Below are 17,350 nucleotides of genomic sequence, written 5' to 3'. Positions count from 1 at the left end.
GAGCTACATTAGCTCTTATCTCGGCCCATTGTGCGGCCTAACTTCCAAAGAAGACTTTTCCTAGCTCGACCCAATTCGTTCACAAATTACCTTCTTAATTGCCCCTTAATTCCATCTGCGAAGCATGTTTAGGATTATTGACTTTCAGCTGTGCTACCGAAGTCCAACCACATTGAAACAATGATTCTAGCCGAGATAAAACTATGATTCCAGCCGAGATAAAACTATGATTCCAACCGAACTAAAGCTATGATTCTAGCCGAACTAAAGCTTGTTCGACATCCTGAAATTGCGCTGGTCGCATGGCCTATCGCCCCAAAAAAGTCTGACATCACGTCCTTACCAGGATGCGTTGATTACCCCATCGTACTATGCTAGCCGTTTCACTTTGCCCAAAATTTTTTGAAAAGGAGCCCGCCGTTTTGTCTTCAATATTTAAAACCTTTGAGTTCACAATCGTACAAGAAGACGTTTTTTCTGTATAACTAGGCTATATGTCCCACCTTTTGTAATCATCGCCTAATTGATGAAAATTTTCGATCTCTTTGCTTGGTTACCGTGTTTCTTTTTCAATGTTTTGCATCATTCCGACTGCACGTCTAGCCGAATTAATTAGCTTGGCCTTACCTGATCCTGCCAACCTTCTTGAGCCGTGATCCTTATCTTTGCTGAAGAATGAAAAATTTGTTGGTCAAACCCGCCAACATTCCTGAGTTTAGATCCTTATCTCGGCTAGAGGAAGAGAAATTGTTGGTTATTCCTGCCAACCCTTTTCAGCCTAGATCCTGATCTCGGCTAAAGAGAACAAAATGTTGGTTATTCTGGCCAACACTCTTCAGCCTAGATCCTGATCATGGCTGAAGAGAACAAAATGTTGGTTATTCCTGCCAACCCTCTTCAGCCTAGATCCTGATCTCGGTTGAAGAGAACAAAATGTTGGTTATTCCTGCTAACCTTCTTAATTGCCCCCCAGTCGGGCAAAGACTTTTGCGCGGTGAGTCTACTTGTCAACCGTGTTAACTCTTGCCAAAGGCTTTTTGTCTGGTATCGCTGTTGTACCGGACTCTTCCTTGGTGCGCGTCCCATCTTCCTCTACCCGAATGTGTTGATACACTTCTTCTTCCATCAGGGTTTCCATAGTAAGGGGTGGCGTCATTGTCATTGAATCCCTCAACTTATTACCAGCCGGCAAACCTTGTTTGTATCGTGCGATAGCTAGGTTTGTGGGGCAATCTCCAATCTGATTAAAAGTTTCCCAATACCGGTTATTGTAAGACCCCAATGTTTTCTTCTCGCCCATATCTATGGAGAGAAGCTGGTCAATCTCTACAGGCGTCTTGGTGTTTGTTCTGAATCTGGTCATAAATGTCTCCGCTAGTTGCACCTATGAAGCTATGCTACCTTTTGACAACCTTTCAAACCATGTTAAACCCAAGTCACCCAGGCTGGAAGGAAATAGGATACATATTAGAGCCTCATTTTGCCGATACACTACCATAACCTGGCGGAAGTGGCTCAAGTGCATGTATGGGTCCGACTTTCCCTCATAAATAGTGAATTTAGGGTGGTGGAAACCGGAGGGTAATGGTGCGTTCTCTATCGCTAGAACGAACGGCGAACTCTGCAACCTTGCTAATGCTTTATCTGTCGGGTCATAGACAAGATGCGGCTCTGGCATTCCAACCTCGACACTCCCACGTGTTCTAGGAGCCAACCGTTGTAATGCGGAGAATCTGCGGGGGTCGCGAGCCTGAGTGTCTTCTCTCGTTTGAGCCCTTTCTTTAAGCACTGTCTGCGGGCCCGCTGTCCTAGGCAACTCCGTGTGCCTAGATGTCGTTTGGTGCGTGTGCGAGGGCCGATAGCTGCTTCCCTCTGTTTGTGACCTTTTAGTCCTCATTCTCTCGAACCTAGAGTAACGAGTCCTGGAAATCCTTGATTGAGTGTCGCCTATTCTAAGGCTCCTACTTTCTGCTTGTGATGGCGTGACTTGTCTGTCACGATCTTCTGAGTGGCGAGGGTACGCCCTGCTCTTGCCCACCTCTTCTTCCGCCGCCCATTTTCCCTTTATCTGGTGCTTCATAGTCTCTATGTCTGCCGCTATGCTCCGTATCAATTCATCTTGCTTTCTTACTCGATCTTCTAGAACTTGAGGATCCAACCTTCGCCTCTGCCTTTCAGGGCTTTGGGAGTGACGAGGACTGGAGCCCCGTCTTTCACGGGTATCCCTCCGCGGGTTCCGTCGCTAGGAATCTAACTCTGCCATGGACGGGATAAAAAGTAAGCCTTTGCGCCTTTCGCCTCCCTCTGGGGTTTTCCCATCAATGGCAAAGTGTGGCAAGTCTTCATTGTGCGCCATTGAAATCAGTTGAAAGAAACTTAATCAAGAGGTTTGTTCTTTGTGATTGCAATTCCCACATATGGCACCAATTGTACAAGCACGAAATAATCTTCTCGTATAATCCTGTTGATCAAGTTTGCACTCCTCCATATGTCGTCGCTTTGCCACTTGAAAAAATAAACGTGAGCTAACCGGCGGGTGTGTGCCGGAAACCCCTCTGATGCCTAAGTCATCAACTAGACAATAGACAATAAGCTCTGTGTATTCTAGAGTAAGAATTGAGATACCTGTACATAAGTCCTGCTATGAGCTTTTATAGATTTTGCCTAGCCCAATCCTAGTAGGATTCCAACTCTCCTTATAAGAGTCCTCCTAGGAATCATACACCCTACTCACTACCAACCAAGTGAGATGGTTTGCACAATTCTAGTAGGACTCTACTCTCCTTAGCAGAGTCCTCCTAGGAATTATATTCCCAAGGATAATGCACATTCTGATAACTCCTTACTCACTACTTGCCAAGTGAGATGGCCACTCCTTTATGCTCGGATATACATTCCTGACTGAGCTGCCTTATCTCGGTCCCCTGTCGTTCGGGCCGTGTGATCGAAAGCCGATTTACCGAATTGCACCCTGCCGAGCTACGCATAGCTCAACCGTCTCCATTGACAACATCTCAGTTCGATAAAAGACTACTTTCAAATAGCTAGGTCTAAGCCCTAGCAACCCATCTCTGGCCGACCTAGTGTCTTTTTAGCCCAAGATCGAGCTACATCAGCTCTTATCTCGGCCTATTGCGTGGCCTAACTTCCAAAGAAGGCTTTTCCTAGCTCGGCCCAATTTATTCACAAATTACCCTCTCAGCGGTGACATCGGAATCGGAGAGGCCTTTGACGCCGATTTTGGAGTCGTCGAATTCTTTCATTTCCTTCATGCGATTGTATTTGGTAGATACAATGACTACTATTTTTCTCACTGTGGTGCGGTGTGGTGTTAATGGTTTGCTTTTTATTATAGTTTTATTTATAACGACTTTCATTGTAAAATCAATAAAAAAATTAGGTCAATTTTGTACACTGGTAACAAAATATCTCATAAGGAGTTAACAAATATTTATAAGAGGAAAGAATCTTAAAAAATTCTTAACAAAGAAGAGACACAACCTCCATATAGCAAGATTATTACAATAAATAATAAGAAAATAAAAAAGTAAACCGAAAACAATCCGATCCAAGTCGCTAAACACATCTAAAGTTCTATTTACACCTAGGGCTGTGTAAAATATTGTCCAATTCGCTAAAACTGCACCGATTCGCATTAATTCGCTCTACTCTAAACTAACACCATTGCTGCCCGTCGCCTGTTGCCGTCCATGACCATGCATTAGATGACGACTGAGTCATCCCTTTCCAGCTCCCTTCTATTGTAAGATTTGGGCCATACTTTTCGGTGAGTTCCTAAACTTGCTTGATTGCAATGGTGGAGGAGTTGTCGAGATTGTCAATCACCACCGCCTTATACCTACCCAAAAGCAACTGAAGTGTCACGACCCGCTCCCCGTACCCAAGGATTAAGTATCGTGATGGCCAGTAACTAAACTTATCTCCGGCCAATTCTTAAACAAATTACTAATCGTGAGCGGAAAAAACATTTTTAGCGAGGGTACCAAAATAATCATCGGAGTTTCTATTTTTATAACAAAATTTATTGACCAAAAAGGCTAATATTTACAAATAAAAATACTACAAAAGTGTTGTGTATGTCTATTCCGTAGCCCTGCGTCTAAGACTCTTCAAAAGCTATTTCTGAATTGCATTGTTTCCTGAAGATTGCTAAACAACTATAAGCACATGGCAGAGTGAAAAATATTATACTAAGAGCATCAGGGTATAAAATTCACCATGGATAATTATTGGTTAAACAAAACTTTAAAATACAGAGTATATAATACAAATATCATTTGACATATAATACAGAAACAAAATAATCATAACCAGGGTACAGAACGGAACAGAACAGATGTATGGACTCAAGAAGTGGCTCCTACCACAGTGTAGCACTTAGCTCCGTACAGCACTTTGCTCCACACCAGAAATCATAACCACGGTAACAGAACAGATGTATGGACTCAAAATGTGGCTTGTACGAACTCTAGAGGTAGCAAACAGAGGTCAATGGTTATTTAAGTCCACCAAGGCATGGAACTCCCGTGGTGGTACTTACAAAACATAATTATTTACAAAATCATTGTCAAATAATCATTAAAAGTTAAACAAACATATCCATGTGTTCATTTTAAGCAAATAGATTTCAGAAAATAATCAACGTAATTAAAATATAAATATAAGTTATAAAACATAACTTGTATAAAACAAATTATGGTAATTCAAAATATACGTAAAATATATTATGGTGACTCAAGGTATAATATAACTCACCTTCATATTAATCCCTTACTATCACTTCTCAATTCACTCAAACTTCCCATTTTTAATCACTATCTACACCTCCCTGACTCCCTTCTTCTTATTCGAAGCACCCTTTTATAGGTGCTTCCCTACTCCTTTTCATTCCAATCCATTTACCCCCTCCCCAAGCAACCACGTGGCCCAACCTTGTTGGCATGCTTTGATCTTCTTTTTTTATTTTTGTTTTTATTTTTTTTATTTTCTAAATTCATAGGTTTATCTTCAATAATTATCTACTTAATTTTACATTACTTCAAATTAATAGAATAATTGCGTAATAACTTCTAATATAAATTAAATTACACTTTATTGCATACCATCATTAAATTAATTATTTTATTTGATTCCTACAGAATATTTAATTAAACATTTAGGGCTCATTCCATTTATAATTAAATAATACTAATATAAAATTGAAGGGACAACTTAAATTTTTGGATTGTTACATGAAGCACCATGTGGGTTCCAATATACCCAGCACCACCAGTCACAAGTATGTTTTGCACCGCAACTACACAAACCTAATTCACATATAGTTATATATCTCTGTGTCTATATAAAGAGAGAGCAATTGAAGACTGTAGACATTTTGGATCCAATGACAATTGTGACTTTGATCAGGCTTTAACAATATGTAAAGTAACCCAGACACTCTATTAAAAAAAAATTTGGGAAAAAGATGAACATAGTGGGTTGGGTTAGGTTTTGGACTGGTCTAGAATTTGGTTCTCAAATGCTCCTCCTAGATGAAGAAGAAGAAGACCAGAGAGAGAGAGAGAGAGAGAGAGAGAGAGACGGTTTTGCGACAAAGAAGTTGTAGCAGAGTTGATGGCAATGACGGCAATATCGATGGACGGTGGCTAGGGTTAGGATTAAGAAACTAGAGTTTTAGTGGAGAAGATAAGGATACTTTAGTAATTTTATGTTAGGACAAAATTATAATAAAAAAAATAAATCATGAAGGTGGTGTTTGGGAAGGGAAGTTCGGGCTAAATTAAGGTGGTGTTTGGGAAGTTCGGGCTAAATTAGCCACGTCCGGACAAAAAAGGCTAATTTAGCCAAATGAAGACAAAATAGAAGCAATGTGTTGGGTTCAAACCCTTTTGGGGTAAATTTACCAAAATACCCTGGGTCTTCCCTCTGAATCTGAGGCCCAACGCGTAAATCACACACACACAGAACAAGCGAAGGAGGAGAGAGATGGAAGACGAGGACCTTCACCAAGTAGACTCAGTTCTCGATTTGGCCTCGACGAGTTTGACCGTGTCGTCGATCTTCGGCAGCGACGATGTTCCGAGTAGCTCTGGCGACATCTCTGCCGCGAGCAGCAGTTCCGGCGAGATTCCTTCGGCCTTGTTGGTGGTGCCACTGAGATTGGTGGTGGGACTGCCGGTGCCGGAGGCGGCATTTGTGGCGATTTTGGGGAGAGTGAAGTCCGTGAGGAGGAACAACAAGGGAGTGACGTGGGGGTTCACGTCGGTGATAGGAAGGAGGAGAGAGATGGAAGACGCCGTCGCTGTCGTACCTGGGTTCATGACTCGCACGTGCGATCACGTGGAAGGGTGCACCGTCTCCGGTTCTCGAAGCTCTGGCGAGATCTTGCCTCTTCATTTCTTCGCCGTTTATGATTGCCACGGTGGCTCTCATGTACTGTGAATTTTTTAATTTTTCAAAAAATATTCATATAATATGTATTTTTTGAAAAATTAAAAAAAGAATTTGTATACCAATAAAAATTAAAGAACAAGAACTAATTAATGTATAAAAAAAGAAAAATGACAAAAACATAATTTTTTTTAAAAAAAAGAAAACATCAATATACGGCAAATCCAAAACCCCCCCAAAAAAAAAAAAATTCGGTCCAAACAATATGACGTGGAGCACGCCCAAATGCAATGAGTTGACATGTAAACCTATCAGGGGCAGTTTGGTAATTTAATAGGAAGACACCTCACCAAAAAGTCAAAAAGTCAAAAAGTCCTTCCCAAACTAGCCTTTTTAGCCTCAGGCTAAAATAACCAAAAAAGTCAAAAAACCAAAAAGTTAACCCACTTTCTCAAACGGAGGCTAAGTGTGTGCATAAAGATAAATAAGTGTGCGGAAATAAAAATTTTATTTCAACAGTAATACAAGGGTAAAGTTGTCATTTTAAACCATCTTCTGACTGATGTCATACTTTTCTGTTGGGTCAACATAGGTTTGACTAAGGAAAGGATTAAAGTGTTACATTATCCTATAATAGGAGGGAGTACAATGACATTTTAGATAATAAAGAGAATGTCAATGCTATTTCAGACAAATAAAAAGAGTGTTAGTGTAATTTATCTGACAATATCTATTCCCTTCCCATCAAAGAAAATTAATCTCGTCGCATCGTGAATCCTAAACCTTTCATTGATTACAATATTGCATCCTAAACCTTTCATTGGTTGCAATAATGTAGCTCTAGGATTATTTATTGAATTCTTTGATTTATTTATTGGTGATGCTATATACACCAACTAGTGTATCAATTAGTGTATTAACTAGTGTTGTGACATTATTATTGACCTCCACCAATTATACGAATTACAAATATTCAAAATTTCTAAAATTGTGTCACATTATTTGTTACTACACTAGTTAATATACTAATTGATATATATAACAACTACTAATTTATATATATATATATATATTAGTAGTTGGCACGTTTCATTTATGTAATGTAAATAAATAAAGAAAAAATAAAATATTTATTATATATTATATGTCATTGATTAAAATTTTCTTTAATATATTTAAGGTCTAAGATTCGAAGTTCAATTTTTACCTAATAACCAATGAGGTGGTGGTCCAGTGGAGCTTCGCCCTCTCTCCATACAAGATGTCTGGGTTCGACACTTGAGAGGTGCAACTTTCTTCATAAGATTGTTTTGTACTCCTCTTGTAGAGTCCTAAGACTTTTGTTGTGGAGTGGGTGTGGAGCCCACTGTTATCCTAATTGGGATCCATTTTTTTAAATTAAGTTAAATTTAGTTGTCAACCGGTTATACTAAGGTCAGAACTTGAGAAAGTTATGATATCCCCCAAGAAGTTTTCTTTCTTTATTTTTTCAAAAAGAAAAAAAAATTCATTTAATATAATATTATCTATTCTAATATATAAAGTGAACTCTGTTAGTGGTATTGACACATTTCTATCTTATATTTTTAATTTTTCCAAATATATCGGTAGTTGATGTTTATGTAAAAAAAAGAAGAAAAAAAAGACAAGACTTGAAACTAAAATTATAAATCGGACAAAACAAGCTCATACCACTTGCAACCCCATAATATGTACATTTTTCTTATCATTATTAATAGAGAAATTCTAATATATATTATTTTAAAAAGAGTGTATTATACACATCTATAGTTATGTCATTTTCTTTTTTAATTATGACTAATTTTTTTTAATTATAACTTATGAATTCTTTAATAATCTTTCATATTGTATTTAATTATAATATATATATATATATATATAATTATAATTCAAAAAATTAAAATTATATTATTATTTTTTAATTATAAAGGGCATATCCACCATATTATTTCCCTTATTAATATAGTATCTACCAAACCCAAACAATAGCTTCCTCCAAAATTTTCCCCAAATTGTGACTTCTTTCACATGTCCATAAATAAATAATCACCTTCCCTTCTCTCCGCCATACCGATTACGGTTACGATTACGACTACGACATGAGTGAACAAGCAAGTACTGGCGCCGTTAATCTGCCACTCCAAGACCGAGTGGCAATCGTCACCGGCGGTTCCCGAGGAATCGGCCGAGCCATCGCTCGCCCTCCACCTGGCCTCCCTTGGCGCCAAAATCGTCATCAACTACTCCTCCAATTCATCCCAAGCCGAACTCGTTGCCTCCCAAATCAACAGCAATAGTACTAGTGACTGCCGCCGAGCCATCACCATCCAAGCCGACGTCTCCGATCCAGCCCAAGTGAAGTCTCTATTCGAAGCCGCCGAATCCACCTTCAATTCCCAACCCCACATCTTCATCAACTCCGCCGGCGTAGTCGACCCCAAGTACCCAACCCTCTTCAACACTTCCATCCAAGATTTCGACAAAACTTTCAGGTAATATTAGAATGGATTCACTGCAATCAAATAGAATATAATTATTTTCATCAAAATATTTAGAAAAATGCTAGTACAGTATGTGTACTTGTACGTTGTTTGTAAGAAAAGAAAAATTGTGATTTTTATGATAAAAATTATAAATGTTTTGTGACAAAAGTTACTATAAATTTTGTGATGAAAATTATAAATGACGAAATTATAATGTAAGACTGAAGTTAGATGCCATATGCATGCACCTCACAAACAGAGTGGACATATATTAGTAGCCTTCCTCAAATGTCTGTCTATTCTTATAATAATAAAAAATGAATTGTAAATAAAATCAGCATTATAATGAAATGAAATATGATAATTGTAGAAGCGAGTTTGAAAAATCATCATATCATATCATATCATTTTATTCTGGTTTTCAATTTAATTAATCTCATTCCTATTCCTATTAAGCAAATAGAGCTAGCTATATCATCTCATCTCATCTCAGGGTGAACACGAGGGGGGCCTTCCTCTGCTGCAAGGAGGCAGCGAATCGGCTGAAGCGGGGCGGTGGTGGGAGGATTATATGCTTGTCTTCGTCGCAGGTAGGGTCGCTGAGGCAGGGTTTCGGGGCTTATGCAGCGTCCAAGGCGGCAATGGAAGCGATGGTGAAGGTAATGGCAAAGGAGCTGAAAGGGACGGGAATCACCGCTAACTGCGTGGCTCCAGGGCCGATTGCTACCGACATGTTTTTCGATGGGAAGACGGAGGAGATGGTGAGGAAGGTGGTGGAGGAGTGCCCTTTGGGTCGACTTGGTGAGACCCGCGATGTGGCTCCTGTTGTTGGGTTCTTGGTTAGCGACGCTGGTGAGTGGGTTAATGGCCAGGTCGTTCGTGTCAATGGTGGCTACGTCTGATTCTCATTCTCATTCTAATTAGTAGCTTATTTGCTAAGTTATATTACCCAAGAAAGAGTGAGTTATTGAGTGAGTTGATCTGTATTAAAATTCTAGTTCCGCCACTGCACTCGAGAATACCAATTTGTGTGTCTAGAGGTGGATGTGGAGCATTGAATTCTAGACAAAGCATCAGCAGATATTATTATTATCTCCATATTATGCTTTTGTGATTCTCTTTAAAGCATTTGGCTGCATTACTTGTAATTGGAGCAGGATTGGATCTTGATTTTACCATATATCACCAGCTTAAATTTTTTTGATGGATTTGGCAGCATTTGTTTTTTGGAACCATTTTATTAGTACGAGTTATTTTGTTCTGAGTTTAGCCTAAACAAGGTGGGGCATTGAATGCAGAAGCACAATAAAGGACTTTTTAATCTGCTTGGTTTGTGAGTCTTGTATATATTCAAATATAAAGAATGTATAACTATTTTAAGGGTAAAAACTATACCGGAATTTCCTAAATTTTATGTTTAAAATACATCCCTCCTTGTCTCGTGTAATCAACGGTATTATAATTTTATTAGTCAACCGTTAAGTACAATGTCAATACTAAACCAAATCAAACCATGCCTTAAGTCCCATCAAATGGGGTCGGCTACATGAATCCTTCTTCTCCAAGCAATCCTATTAATGGCCATTTCATTAGTCAAATTAAGTAGATATATATCTCTATTTACAATGCTAGCCAACATTAATCTAAGCCTACCCCGTCCCCTAATACTTTCATCCACCGTTACAGTATCGCATCTCTTCACTACCACCTTTGTTAGTCTCCGTTGAATATGACCAAATCATCTCAATCGATTCTCTCTCAACTTATCTTCTATCGGTGCTACTCCTACTCATTCCCGAATACACTCATTCCTAATTCTGTCTTGTCTAGTCTTGCTACACATCTACCCTAGCATCCTTATCTCAGCTATACTCATCTTATCTATATGTTGTTTCTTGGTTTCCCAACACTTCATCCCATACAACATCGCTGGTCTAATAGTCGTTCTATAAAATTTACCTTTTAGTCTAGTGGATATTCGTTTACCGCACAGTACCCCAGACGCACTTCTCCACTTACACCACCCCACCTTAATCCTATGGGCACATCCATATCAATCTCCCCCGCTGTTGTGATAATCGACCCTAAATAACGAAAATGTTCACTCTTAGGTAGTTCTTGGTTCTCAATCTTCACTTCTCCTCTGCTTTCATTGTTATTGTTTGTCACGAACCAAACCTGCCCCTATAGGTTTAGCGTTGTAACCAGTCAGTAATTATTGGATTACCAAAGGCCTCTTAACAGAATAACATATAATTAAGGGCTGCAGAAGCAAATGTACAAAATATACATAGTCTATAGAGCTGTGCAGACATACATGGGACATAAATTTTTGAAACAAACTTATATTTATATATAGATGTGACGTCAAAAATGCATTAGTCATATGTCACCAGAGCCACATACACAAAACTTCCAAATATGTTCAGATCAAACATAAACGTTAGAAAGTACAAAAAATCCCAAAGACTCAAAACTGGGTCAGAACTTAAAAGGGAACCTCCACAGGAGACACGACGGCTGGCTGACTTCAAAACTTGCCAGGTATCAACTTAGGCTTGGTCACGCGCTTGCTCACCTACATACATAAAAATAAATAGTGAGCGGGAGCCCAGTGAATAATAACGGAGTAAAGAGTTTTAATGAATGATGTCATCACAGAGTCAGAAATTAGAATTTATTTCAGAAACATATTTACATTCACATTCTTTTACAAGTCAATAACAGATTTTAGAATACATACATAATCTTACATTCGTTAGCGCTAACAGATCACATACAAAGCATCAAGGGTCATACTTGTCAGTTCCATATAGGAACCCCCAGTTGGGTACAAATAACTTGTCAGTTCCATAAAAGAACCTCCAGACCGGGTACGAAAAACTTGTCAGTTCCACAAAGGAACCTCCGGCTGGGTACAGATAACTTGTCAGTTCCACAAAGAAACCTCCGGACTAGGTAAAAATAACACCCTTGAGCCATGGAATTGTTGCCACGAATACTTTTCAAAATAAGGACAATCATTCATTTATACAAAACATCGCATTTCAGAAAAACTGATCATTTCATAGTATCAGAAAATAATTAAAGCTAAACATAACTTTACAGAGTTATTACTTACGATTAACAGATGGCTCCAAGGCAAACAGACAAAATGGACAAATTAGATGTCTTATGGCGCGTGACCTACACAATTACAGAATGAACACATACTGAATTACATAAACGAAAATATTAACTTAATGCTCTCTTATCTTGGTGTATTTCTACATATTTATCCTTGTTATAGTGTCTTAATCTTGGCTTATGAATGCCTAGGATGCAATGAGGACGCAAAAATGCATTTGAAAACACTTGGTCAAAAATGCTGGAAACAAGGGTCCTACTCGAGTGCAACTTCTATCGCTCGAGCGGACATGCAAACATGTGAGGAGACGCTCAAGCGCAACTTCCCTCGTTCGAGCGCTCTGTAAACCTTGCAAAAGTACTAGTTAAGTGAAATCTCTGCTCAATGGCCGCTCGACTCTCGCTCGAGCGTGAGACTCATGCCCTCGCTCGAGCGGTCTGCAAAACATGCAAACTTCTGGGAGCATGCATTTCACGCTCGAACAGACATCAGGTCGCTCGAGCAGAAGTGTAAAATCGGGGTGGCCGCTTGAGCAAAAATGTAGAATCTGGGATTTCCAAATTACACTTCCAAGCTCCAAACTTGAATACAAAGCCATTTAACTCAACCTTTGGGCCCCAAAACTTAAGAAAATCAGTTTTAAACTTGAAAACATTAAGAGTTAAAGATCATTTCATGAAATCAAGGCCCAAAACATGACAAGTGTGCAATAATTCAACTTGAAATATAAGAATATGATATGAACACGACATGCATGTATTCATTTGAGTTCATAGCTTCCAAAACATGATCAAATGAGATCCAATGGTGAGAAATGTTATGAATTCTTGAAACCATGCTAGAATTACAACATGCATGTAAGGAAAACTTTGAAAATAACTTCCAATTGCTATATAATATGCATGCATGTATGAAATGACTTAACTTTCTTCAATTCTAGCTCAAAACTCATGTTAACCCACTCAATTCTCTTGAATTCATGAATTTACCAACTCAAAAGCAAGACTAAAGGCTTGAGTTGTCACCTTAGCTTCTTAATTCCTTAAGATTTAGAGGTAATCTTGAGCAATTCTTCAAGTCTCCAAGTAATGTCCTTCTCTACCTCAAGTTTATCTCAAGTTCTTGGCCTCTCCCTCTCTCTCACGTTTTTGTTACCAAAGATGTAGATATGTGAATGTAAAGTGTGAATAAGGGTCCACTAATGCCTTATATAGGCTTGGCTAATGGCTTATTTGATTTGTTGATCAACTAATCAATTAGACATTAGTTTATTCTAATTTAATTCGTTCCGAATCGAATTTCAATTGAACCTACCATAATGTTCTAAAAATTCCAACTAATATGTAATTCAAGTCAATTTCGCGATTACATACCGATAAGGCCTTCAATTCACAGAACGAAGTAGAAACGGAAACAGATATTTCTACGATAGACAGATATAAGCACAATAATGCAACACACACATATGCAATTTAATTCAGAATTTCTCTTAATTTCTGGTTAGGCTTATTTAACCATGAATTAACGTAAATCAAAGGTCGAGGTTGTTACACTGTTACTAAATTTACACTCCATGTACTCTGTCTTAGTTTTACTTATCCAGAATCCTTTAGATTCAAGAGTTTTTCTCCAAATCTCCAACTTTGTGTTAATTCCTTCTCTAGTCTTATCCACTAGCACGATATCGTTTGCGAAAAACATATACCATGGCACTTTATCCTGAATATTTCTCGTTAACTCATCCATAACTAAAACAAAAAGATAAGAACTTAAGATAGATCCTTGATGTAACCCTACAGTGATAAGAAATTTATTTGTCTCTCCAGCAGGTGATCTAATAGTGGTTACCACCCCTTCATACATATCCCTAATCACATCAATGTAACATTTTGTCACCTCTTTCTTCTCTAACACCCATTATATTATATCCCGGGGCACTCTATTATATGCTTTCTCAAGGTCGATAAACACCATATGAATGTCTCTTTTCTTTTTTCTATACTTTTCTATTACTTTCCTCAAAAGATAAATCATTTCCATTGTTGACCTGTTAGGCATAAACCCAAATTGATTCTCTGACACCTCTGTTATATCTTGTAATCAGGATTCCATCACTCTCTTCCACACTTTCATTATATGACACATTAGGTTGATTCCTATATAGTTGTTGCAATTATGGACATCTTTATTCTTATAGATTGACACTAAAATACTCTTCCTCCACTCATCTGGCATGTTTCTAGTCAACAAAATTTTGCTAAACAACCTAGTCAACCAAGTAACCCCCTTTTTATTCAAACACTTCCAAGCTTTAATAGGGATATCATTGGGTCCTAAAGCCTTACTTGATTTCATCTTCTTAAGTGCAATCTCCACTTCAAAGTTCTTAATCATGCGATAAAACCTATAGTCTTGGTTTATCGTATTACTGGTTATTTCTTTCCCTATTGTCGTACCTCCATGTTTCTCATTTAGTAGTTTCTCATTTAATAGTTTCTTAAAATAATTCTTCCATCTTTTCTTAATCTCTTCATCCTTCACCAATACCTTAGAATCTTCACTCTTGGTAAGGCAAGGGTTGCTGCCTCTGTTGCTGTGTCATTGCTTCGGTTAGCGCTTCGAGCATTTGCTCCATTTTGTTCATTCGGGCTTCGGATGATTTAGCTGTACCATCACTTCTTGCATTTTCCATCTGCTATAGGTAAACAAAAAATTATAAACATAGACAAATAGTCCTTTTATAATACTCAAATCGTTTGTTTCCATTTCTTATTGTTATGTTTAGATTTGGTTTTCACTTTTAATGAACACACACACACACTTACATATGTAGATGAAATGTCCCTACTTCTTACTAGGACACCCTAAGCTCGTATAGACTCGTGTGTGTGGTAAGACGCGTGCTCTGATACCATTCTGTCACGACCCAAACCCGCCCCTATAAGTTTAGTATCGTAACCGGCCAATAATCCTTGGATTACCAAAGGCCTTTTAGCATAATAACACATAGATAAGGGCTGCAGAAGCAAATACATGAAATATACATAGTCCATCGAGCTGTGAAGACATAGATGAGACAGGTAATCTTAAACGTTAATAATTAAACAGGTGATCAAAACAAAATACGTCACTTCATATAAATTCAACAGAAAAACTTGTTCGTGATCAGAGGGAACAAAAACTTATACATCCACAAAACACAACCACGAGACTTGACTTAAACTGGAACCTCCTCGGGAGGCACAACGGCTGGCTGACAAAAATAACTGAGGCACCAAGTCTTCAACTTTGAGCCTGGTCACGTGTTTGATCACGTACATACATAATATAGATAGTGAGCGAAAGCCCAATGAATAACAACAGAGTAAAGGGTTAAATGAATGATGTCCCATAATTAAATCCATACACAGAACCAATTCATATTCGTGCTCTCATTTAGTGCGTATACAGAATTTAGGAACCATGCTTGATCATTCATAGTTCATCCGTTAGCGCTAACAGGTCATATACAGAACATCATAGATTACACTTGTCAGTTCCATAGAGGAACCTCCGGCCGGGTACGGATAACTTGCCAGTTCCATAAAGGAGCCTCTGGATTAGGTACAAATAACTTGCTAGTTCCATAAAGGAACCTCCAGCCGGGTACAGATAACTTGCCAATTCCATTAAGGAACCTCCAGACTGGGTACAGATAACTTGCCAGATCCATAAAGGAACTTCCAGCCGGGTACAGATAACTTGTCAGTTCCATTAAGGAACCTCCGGTTCGGGTACAGATAGCTTACTTGAATCATAGCATTAATGTCACAAATATATGCCAAAGTTGGACAATCATTCATAGTACAAAACATAGCATTTCATAGAACATATCTTATTTCATTTGCAAAAAATAATTTAACTTGAATATAGCTTTACTAAGTTATTACTCACAGATAACTGGTGGCTTCAAACAGACGAGTAGAGTAGGCAATTCACTTAACTTGAGGCGTGTAACCTATATAACATGATAGATACATACATTGGAACACACGCTCACATTGTACATAACTTATTTCATTTGTTCTTAGTATGTTTCTAGCCTTTATCCTCATCATAATGTCTTGATCTTGGCCTAGGAACGCCTAGGATGGAAAGAGGATGCAAAACTGTACTTGAAATTTTTTTTCAAAACTAACTGGAAACAGGGTCTACGCTTGAGCGTGGCTTTCCTCGCTCGAGCGGACATGCAAAATGTGAGGGTCCGCTCGAGCGCAACTTCCTTCGCTCGAGCGGTCTGTAAACTTTGAAAAAGTACTGGTTGCTTGTTTTTTATGCTCGACAGACGCTCGATCCCCGCTCGAGCGTGAGACTCAGAACTCTGCTCGAGCGTGACTTTCGTCGCTCGAGCGATCTGTAAAACACATGAACTTCTGGGAGCATGCATTTCACGCTCAAATGGACTTTTGGTCGCTCGAGCGGAAGTGCAAAATCTGGAATTTCCAGATTGCACTCTCCAGCTCCAAGCTCGAATTCTACACCCCAAAACTCTTCTTCTTAGGCTAAAATTCTGAAGAACATCTAGGAACTTGTAAAATATTATGGTTTGAAGATCATTTCATGAAATCAAGGCCCAAAAGTATGTCAAACATGCAACAATTCAACTTGATATGTAAAAACATGGTATGAATATGACATGCATGTGTTCACTTGAGTTTATGGCTTCTAAAACATGATCAAATGTGATCCATTGATGAGAAATGTTATGAATTCTTCAACTTATGCTAGAATTACAACATGCATGGAGAAAATCTTTGAAAACAACCTCAAAATGCTATAAATATGCATGCATGTATGGAATGACTTATCTTTCTTCAATTCTAGCTCAATCCTTACATGAATTCATCTAATTCACTTGAATTCTTGTAAAATCTAACTTAATTACACAATTAAGAGTTTGATTCCTTACCTAGAGTCCACAATTTCATTCGATTCTAGCTAAATTCAACAAATTATCACCAATCCCTTCCAATTCTTGATCGCTCTTAGCAAATCTCTCTTATCCTCCTTGAATTGAGCTTGAGTTTCCTCTTCTCCCTCACTTATACGTTTGTTGCTCAAGATAATGGTAGGAATGAGTTCTCTCAATTATGAGTGGTCTATTTATATATTTGATTAGCTAGGCTAATTAAGTGGGTATTAATTTAATCTAATTTAATCGTTCCAAATCAAATATTGGTTAAACCTACCATAATGTTTTAAAAATTCCAAATAGCACATAAATCAAGTCAATTTCTGAATCGGATGCCGTTAAGGCCTTCAATTAGCT

The 17,350-nt window shown here is 38.3% G+C and overlaps 2 protein-coding genes across 2 annotated transcripts; both read left to right on the top strand.

The window, feature by feature from the left end:
- Positions 1-6,006: 6,006 nt before the first annotated feature.
- LOC145821446 (protein phosphatase 2C 50-like) lies at positions 6,007-6,462 on the top strand. The gene has a single exon (XM_082917968.1). It carries the CDS (start codon positions 6,007-6,009, stop codon positions 6,460-6,462), a length of 456 nt encoding a protein of 151 aa, XP_082774094.1.
- Positions 6,463-8,409: 1,947 nt separating this feature from the next.
- LOC114294371 (NADPH-dependent aldehyde reductase-like protein, chloroplastic) lies at positions 8,410-10,123 on the top strand. The gene is given in 3 exon segments (XM_082919575.1): positions 8,410-8,630; positions 8,632-8,924; positions 9,409-10,123. Coding segments are annotated over 3 exon segments (801 nt in total). The 5' UTR covers positions 8,410-8,531; the 3' UTR covers positions 9,818-10,123.
- The last annotated feature ends 7,227 nt before the right edge of the window (positions 10,124-17,350 follow it).

The sequence above is a fragment of the Camellia sinensis genome, chromosome 3 (genome assembly GCF_055761805.1).
Source record: "Camellia sinensis isolate YWXY chromosome 3, ASM5576180v1, whole genome shotgun sequence".
Lineage (NCBI taxonomy): Eukaryota > Viridiplantae > Streptophyta > Magnoliopsida > Ericales > Theaceae > Camellia > Camellia sinensis.
Note: the sequence above shows the minus strand (reverse complement) of the source record. Positions and strands in the feature narration are given on the sequence as shown.

What these genes read in the sequence shown, in the direction of transcription:
- LOC145821446 (XM_082917968.1), top strand. Translation starts at nt 6,007, where the DNA reads ATGGAAGACGAGGACCTTCACCAAGTAGACTCAGTTCTCGATTTGGCC.